General features: G+C 44.8%; 1 protein-coding gene across 1 annotated transcript; it reads left to right on the forward strand.

The window, feature by feature from the left end:
- Positions 1 to 2,017: 2,017 nt before the first annotated feature.
- On the forward strand, positions 2,018 to 7,176 carry LOC116222375 (putative mediator of RNA polymerase II transcription subunit 12; the record flags this gene model as incomplete). The annotated part of the gene is given in 13 exon segments (XM_031576133.2): positions 2,018 to 2,501; positions 2,739 to 2,857; positions 4,069 to 4,369; positions 4,440 to 4,621; positions 4,669 to 4,784; positions 4,822 to 4,927; positions 4,930 to 5,366; positions 5,404 to 5,698; positions 5,701 to 5,844; positions 5,929 to 6,332; positions 6,426 to 6,540; positions 6,787 to 6,920; positions 7,026 to 7,176. Coding segments are annotated over 13 exon segments (2,727 nt in total), but the record flags the coding sequence as incomplete, so codon positions are not given.
- Between the last annotated feature and the right edge of the window lie 1,322 nt (positions 7,177 to 8,498).

The following is an 8,498-nucleotide window of genomic DNA, read 5'->3' on the forward strand; positions in this document are numbered from 1 at the left end:
GAAAGCATGGTGGGGCGAGCCCTCCCGGAAGCCATAGAGATTGCATTGAGAGCCATGTTTTGTGAAAACATGAGTCATACAGCTAGCCTGGATACCAGACCGAATTTAGCCCCGCCCACAAATGTTTTGGTTGGGAAGTTCGGTCTGGCATTACTCCATTGAGGAGAAATTATCTGCGGCTCGATATCGGCCGTACCAATCAAATTGTTAAGGCGGGCTTTATACGATGATGGACAGATGATCAACAGTAACGTAACCAACCACGTCACCAACACACGAGTTGAATTCGTTTTCAACAAACATGGCTGCCGCTGGAGAGCTGAAATGTATAGATTCGAGTCCATTTAGACATTGACAGTGCATTCATTTTGAAAGAGGAACAGAGAAACGCGATTAAGGCATTTGTCAATCGAAAAGATGTTTTTGCCTTCCTTCCTACGGGATCTGGTAAAAGTGTAATGTATCAGCTGCCCCTGGTCACATACTACGTTGTTCTGATTGGTTGTAGGGAACCAATTGAGCGAAGAGGCATTTTTTCTCCTGGTTCGGTTGAAACACGCCCCATAATCACAGCCCAATGGAGCGATATCAGACTCATATTCTGACTAGAATTATGAGTATGACATCGTCAGGCTATCATACAGCTGCTGCCTGCAAAAATATATATATATATATATATATATATATATATATATACATAATCAATCAAGTAGTTGTCGTTTAATAGCTTTGCTTAGTTACACTGACATTCTGTGAAAAAATTACACTGACCGGTGTTATATGCGGAATATGTGTGCGGGGGGAGGAGGCGTGGTGGCGGCGGCAGTTACAAACATGAAAAAAAAGGGTAGGCTACAGGACTAAAATGTTTGGAAACACTGCCTTACGCCACTAACAAGGGCCCGTCATAATAGCCTGCACCAACTACGTTACGCCACTGTATAGCCCAAACCTGAATATTCTGCTATACCAAATTGTGAGAAAACGGAAAATCCAGAAAAAGTATTTCCTATATTTTAAATACAAAATACATGTATTGTATTTTGTTACATTTTCTGGCACCAGTATTTTGTATTTTATTTTAATACATTTATTTGAAGGGTATTTTGTATTTAAAATACATTTTGATGTATTTTTGCCCATCTCTGTCTAGGCACTTCATATTCATGTTGTTAGTCGTACATGTTGTGTTGACTGGTTTGAAATATTGACAGGGTTCAAGGCATTTTTCTATGTCCTGTCGTTTCAAGTGTGTGCATTTTAAGAATTTTTTTTTTTTTTGACGTTTTCTTTAAAAAGTTATGTGTCTCTGTAACGGTGCGGCTGTCCGTTACCGTCTTGGTAATACATTCCGGGGCTAAAATACACACAGAAGACAGCTCGGAGTACATGTACACAGTTTATTTACACACAAACACCACTTGCGGATTTCACCGCGATCAGGACTGCATCTGTGAAGATACACACATCAGACATACGGTACCTGAAGAGCCTTCCCTTCGGCGCATGGCAGGCGCTGTACGCGGCTGGACAGCAGCGGAGTGCTTGCCGTGTGGTGGAGTGTGGACTTCCAGACGCAGCACAGAGGAGCAAACCAAAGCGACTGAGAAAAACTGTAATACATGCCATTTGCAGTTTTCAATTCTTCAAATAAACCAGATAGTCTAATTGCCATGTATTAACAAGATATATATAATCGCCATACGTTCTCTGATAATTGGAGTTAAAAACAGACTCATGTCCTCTACGGACTTCCGAACGATTTAGATCAGCACACACAGTTCGTAGCCTACTTAATGGGGAAATTACTACAAGTAGGCCCATTCATGTTAAGTCTATTGATGACACAGGCCTCGTTTAGGGCCTGAGATTATCCAGTGAAACTGATTGAATAGTTGATGTGACTGAGTTATCATTGGGCTGGCGTCTAATTTGTCCTGTTCAGCTGTTAACTCAATGAAATTGGTAAGTAAGACCAGCTGCGTCGTCTGATAAACTGACAAGGAGTTAAGCGATGTCGTTGGTCTGACGTCAATTTATGTTAACTCGTATTGTATGTATACCCAACTGAAAGGGCCGCGAGACAAGCGTTTGGGCAGCTCCCTGTTTATGAAAGAAAATTCTAAAATGAGGCTTAAACCAAACAGGGATGTTGTTTTACTTTTCTGTCTTGGCTTTCTTTGTTTCAGCCAAATATGCTGTGTAAGCCTCGAAATCATGCGAAGACAAGAGAGACACCGAGAGGGAAAAAAACGATGATGTTCGAGTGGGTACCATTATGTTCGGCAGAGATATTCCTGATTTTGGCCCAGTGAAAAATGAGGATGGCTTTAACATTCAAGCCGACGCTGCTGGGCTGGTTGGAGGACAAGGTGTCATTAATGACTCCAGTTCTTCTAAGGCAGCCTGGGCTAGTATGCGACCAATTGTGTTATGTACTGAGGACCTCATGAAGTTCTCGGCACAAGGCCCAGGATCCTCTTCACTTCAGCTAGACAGAGGTAAAGGGCTTATAGTGCATAGTTTTAAAATATTGGGGTTCAGCCGACTGCTCGTTTTTGGTGCTGAAATATATTTTCAACAACTCACCAGGGCCTTGCTGTTATCAGCTACTCACTGACTAATGCAAAGGCTTGCCAGATTCAGCAGACTAACCTTTTCTGTTCCTTCCTTGTGTGTGGGGTTGGATCATTGTAAACTCTGGGAGAGAACCTGAGGACTTGGTGTCTTTTTGTCAGCAGGAGGAACACCGCTTAAGCTAAACCAGCTGCCGCAGGACTGTGGCTACTCTGTGTACAGGAATGTACTGGGCCTTGTGTTTCTCATCCCCTATGATGGTTGTGATGTTATAAATCAGGTAGGCGTTGTCATTTTTAATTATAGGAGTCACTAGAAAGTGACTTTAATACAAAAGGTGTTTGAGTAAATGTGTTCATGTCACCCATAGTGCATTTGCATTTTTTCTACCAGCTATGGAAGTTTAAAAACTAATAATAATAATAATCCATGTAAGCTTGTTGTTGGATCTGCTGCTGACCATTGGGGTGCCCTAAATATTAAATTATCACACATACTAAAAAGGTAGCTTACAAAATTCTTAAATGTAATTACCAAACCCCAACATGCAAGCTACTTGAAATGGAAACAAAGGCCCTAAATATTGTCTTATAGGCTATATAGGAGTTTTCATTAGTCAATTGAGGTGATTAATTGGATTTGGCTACTCTAAAATGTCCTGTGGGTGTTCCGTCACTTTAGGACACTGTTGATCTCTCTTTGCATTCTGTGATTTGGATCATAAGTGAATAAGTGCTAGCCTAACACCAAGCCCTCCTGCTTTTGTTCAAACATTAGCATCTATAGCCTGTACTTTGGTGAATGACCCCTCAGAGGAGATGCTAATGTTTGAACAAAAGCAGGAGGGCTTGGTGCTAGGCTAGCCTTTAACACAGTATTTTGCATGCGTGAGGTGGGTGATGTCCGTCTTAGAATAAGCCACATTCACTAACTTAATTGCTGGCTGCTTAGCCATCTGCCCCATTCTGGGCCTATGACATGGGTTGTATTACATTATAAGGTGTGTTGCTTAACAGGCTCTACCTCAACCAAGATGTGTTAACTGTTGTGTGCATGGTGTAAACTCATTTTCCTGTTGTCTGGTTAATGTTGACCTCTGTTCTCTTACCTTTTGACTCGAACCTTTTTGTAAATTGATCGCAGTAGAGTAGCCTATTCACTTGGCTAATTTGTTGGAAACAAACCACAGGGGTGAAGGCACCGTACTACAGTATTTTGGTGTGTGTTGAGTCATTATAATGGGGGGGGGTATATATGAGGGCGAGATCAGCCAACCATCACACTCGGTGCCTTACATATAGCCTGTCGTGTGCATGTACATGCCCACTGGGTGTACATGGCTTCTGAACCAGAATTGGTCCTGGAGATGATGCCAAAAAGACCTTGAAGTTAATCTTTAGCATTCCAACTCGTGTAGGACTTCGGTGTTGTGTGTAGTTGTTTTAAAAGCGGACTTATTTTTTTATTGGTATTTTTTTATTTTCCCTCCAGGGTGGCAACCATTTGCTCCAGATGTTATGGCAAGGCAATCCAGTCACCCTTTCTTGCCCTATGTCAACCCAAGCCTCTCAATCTCCTATGGATCCACCACTAATCCATCCACCCGCTCCCACTACTGAAGCTCCAACTACTACAGAAGCAACTTCATCCACTGCCTCTAAGCTTCCCCCACAAGATCAGCAGCAGCAGCAGCAGCAACAGTTGATGCAGCAGCAGCAGCAACAGTTGATGCAGCAGCAGCAGCAGCAGCAACAACAGTTGATGCAACAGCAACAGTTGAAGAAGCAGCAGCAAGAATTGATGCGCTCTTACGTCATGTACCCAGGATACAGAAACCCTTTCATGCCAGTGAAGGCTCCCTACCAAACTACTGCAGCTCCAACTACTACAGAAGCAACTTCATCCACTACAGAAGCAACTTCATCCACTACAGAAGCAACTTTATCCACTACAGAAGCAACTTTATCCACTACAGAAGCAACTTTATCCACTACAGAAGCAACTTCATCCACTACAGAAGCAACTTTATCCACTACAGAAGCAACTTCATCCACTACAGAAGCAACTTCATCCACTGCCTCTAAGCTTCCCCCACAAGAGCAGCAACAGCAGCAGTTGATGCAGCAGCAGCAGCAGCAGCAGCAGCAGCAACAGCAACAGTTGATGCAGCAGCAACAGCAGCAAGAATTGATGGACTATTACTTCATGTACCCAGGATACAGAAACCCTTTCATGCCAGTAAAGGCTCCCCCTCAAACTACTGAAGCTCCAACTACTACAGACGCAACTTCATCCACTACAGACGCAACTTCATCCACTACAGAAGCAACTTCATCCACTGCCTCTAAGCTTCCCCCACAAGAGCAGCAGCAGCAGTTGATGCAGCAGCAGCAGCAGCAGCAGTTGATGCAGCAGCAGCAGTTGATGCAGCAGCAACAGTTGATGCAGCAGCAACAGTTGAAGCAGCAGCAACAGTTGAAGCAGCAGCAGCAGCAGCAGCAGCAGCAGCAAGAATTGATGCACTCTTACTTCATGTACCCAGGATACAGAAACCCTTTCATGCCAGTAAAGGCTCCCCCTCAAACTACTGCAGCTCCCACTACTGAAGCTCCAACTACGACAGAAGCAACTTCATCCACTGCCTCTAAGCTTCCCCCACAAGAGCAGCAGCAGCAGCAGCAACAGCAGCAGTTGATGCAGCAGCAGCAGCAGCAGCAGCAGCAGCAGTTGATGCAGCAGCAACAGTTGAAGCAGCAGCAGCAGCAAGAATTGATGCACTCTTACTTCATGTACCCAGGATACAGAAACCCTTTCATGCCAGTGAAGGCTCCCTACCAAACTACTGCAGCTCCAACTACTACAGAAGCAACGTCATCCACTACAGAAGCAACGTCATCCACTACAGAAGCAACGTCATCCACTACAGAAGCAACGTCATCCACTACAGAAGCAACTTCATCCACTGCAGAAGCAACTTCATCCACTGCAGAAGCAACTTCATCCACTGCAGAAGCAACTTCATCCACTGCAGAAGCAACTTCATCCACTGCAGAAGCAACTTCATCCACTGCAGAAGCAACTTCATCCACTGCAGAAGCAACTTCATCCACTGCCTCTAAGCTTCCCCCACAAGATCAGCAGCAGCAACAGTTGATGCAGCAGCAGCAGCAACAGTTGATGCAACAGTTGAAGCAGCAGCAGCAGCAGCAGCAAGAATTGATGGACTATTACTTCATGTACCCAGGATACAGAAACCCTTTCATGCCAGTAAAGGCTCCCCCTCAAACTACTGCAGCTCCCACTACTGAAGCTCCAACTACGACAGAAGCAACTTCATCCACTGCCTCTAAGCTTCCCCCACAAGAGCAGCAGCAGCAGCAGCAACAGCAGCAGTTGATGCAGCAGCAGCAGCAGCAGCAGCAGCAGCAGCAGCAGCAGCAGTTGATGCAGCAGCAACAGTTGAAGCAGCAGCAGCAAGAATTGATGCACTCTTACTTCATGTACCCAGGATACAGAAACCCTTTCATGCCAGTGAAGGCTCCCTACCAAACTACTGCAGCTCCAACTACTACAGAAGCAACTTCATCCACTACAGAAGCAACTTCATCCACTGCCTCTAAGCTTCCCCCACAAGATCAGCAGCAACAACAACAGCAGCAGCAGCAGCAACAGTTGATGCAGCAGCAGCAGCAGCAACAGTTGATGCAGCAGCAACAGTTGATGCAACAGTTGAAGCAGCAGCAGCAGCAGCAGCAAGAATTGATGGACTATTACTTCATGTACCCAGGATACAGAAACCCTTTCATGCCAGTAAAGGCTCCCCCTCAAACTACTGCAGCTCCCACTACTGAAGCTCCAACTACGACAGAAGCAACTTCATCCACTGCCTCTAAGCTTCCCCCACAAGAGCAGCAGCAGCAGCAACAGCAGCAGCAGTTGATGCAGCAGCAGCAACAGCAGCAGTTGATGCAGCAGCAGCAACAGCAGCAGTTGATGCAGCAGCAGCAGTTGATGCAGCAGCAACAGTTGAAGCAGCAGCAGCAAGAATTGATGCACTCTTACTTCATGTACCCAGGATACAGAAACCCTTTCATGCCAGTGAAGGCTCCCTACCAAACTACTGCAGCTCCAACTACTACAGAAGCAACTTCATCCACTACAGAAGCAACTTCATCCACTGCCTCTAAGCTTCCCCCACAAGATCAGCAGCAACAACAACAGCAGCAGCAGCAGCAACAGTTGATGCAGCAGCAGCAGCAGCAGCAACAGTTGATGCAGCAGCAACAGTTGATGCAACAGTTGAAGCAGCAGCAGCAGCAGCAGCAGCAGCAGCAGCAGCAAGAATTGATGGACTATTACTTCATGTACCCAGGATACAGAAACCCTTTCATGCCAGTAAAGGCTCCCCCTCAAACTACTGCAGCTCCCACTACTGAAGCTCCAACTACTACAGAAGCAACTGCATCCACTGCCTCTAAGCTTCCCCCACAAGATCAGCAGCAGCAGCAACAGTTGATGCAGCAGCAGCAGCAACAGTTGATGCAGCAGCAGCAGCAACAGTTGATGCAGCAGCAGCAGCAACAGTTGAAGCAGCAGCAGCAGCAAGAATTGATGCACTCTTACTTCATGTACCCAGGATACAGAAACCCTTTCATGCCAGTGAAGGCTCCCTACCAAACTACTGCAGCTCCCACTACTACAGAAGCAACTTCATCCACTACAGAAGCAACTTCATCCACTGCCTGTAAGCTTCCCCAACATCAGCAGCAATACTCTAACCCTTTCATGCCATCGAAGGCTCCCTGCCAACCTACTGAAGTGGCTTCAACCACGTTCAAGCAAAATCAAGTCTTGCAGCAGCGGCAGTTAACGGACATTGACCTTTTCTCACGACCCATGCCAGCTAAGGCTTCACCATCCACTGCTGCTCCAACGACCACTCCATCAGAACTGCCAACCGTCTGCCCTCACAAAAAATTAGAGTCTGCAGGAGATTTCTAACTACAATGAACCCCTCAAACCTTTTTATATGCAACTTTGTGGCAATAAATACAATTGTTTAAGCAGCTGGTCATTGCCTTGTCAGTTTATTTGAAGAAAAGATTTGTACCAGATTCATCCAAAACTGGCTTGAAATGGTTCTGGTGCCTTTTTACTTGAGTTCAACAAAACGATTCTCAATTTTCACCTTTGTTAGCCAAACAAGCTTACCGTTGGTTTTAAATAAACTTCACTAATTTATCAACTCGAGGCTATTGTGAAGCCAGAAAATTACCTATGAGGATAAGCATCCCACAACTGAAATTAGTTTATTTACATGGTGTTGCCATTGTCACAAACTGAATGTGTAACCAATACCCCCACAACTTGTTAACGGAATGTGTTGTATTTATATATATATACATATGCCCCACAACTTGCAAATGTGCATGCAATGCTTTACAAATACAAAACACCTTTCAATGAAAATGCCCCCCCCCCCCCTCCAACAAGTGCACTGCAACCATCTTTTATGTTAAGGTGTTACATACACTGTTCTGTATGTCTTGTATGTGTACATGTTTTAGGCCTACATGTATTGTGTTCTGTTTTGTGTTGTTGGTTGGTGTTGTTGTTTTGTCTCCCCCTCCTGTTTTCATTCTCCTACTTCACAGATGTGCACACCTGGTTCCAATCATCCAATCACCACACCTGTTCCAGATCTCCCATCAACCATTTCCCTTCAAATAGTCCTGTGTTTGTTAATAGTTGGTTGTTGCTTTTGGGTTGAGCTGTGGCAGAGCTCTGGTTGAGCTCTCTTGGCTTGTGTTTTCTATTGCTTTGTTTGTTGCTGGTTTATTGATGCTTTTGGATTTGTCTTTAGTTATTACACCTTTGTTAAACTTTATTACTTTAGTTATTAGCCGTCTACTTTTGTTTTG

The sequence above is a fragment of the Clupea harengus genome, chromosome 11 (genome assembly GCF_900700415.2).
Source record: "Clupea harengus chromosome 11, Ch_v2.0.2, whole genome shotgun sequence".
NCBI classification, from domain to species: Eukaryota; Metazoa; Chordata; class Actinopteri; order Clupeiformes; family Clupeidae; genus Clupea; species Clupea harengus.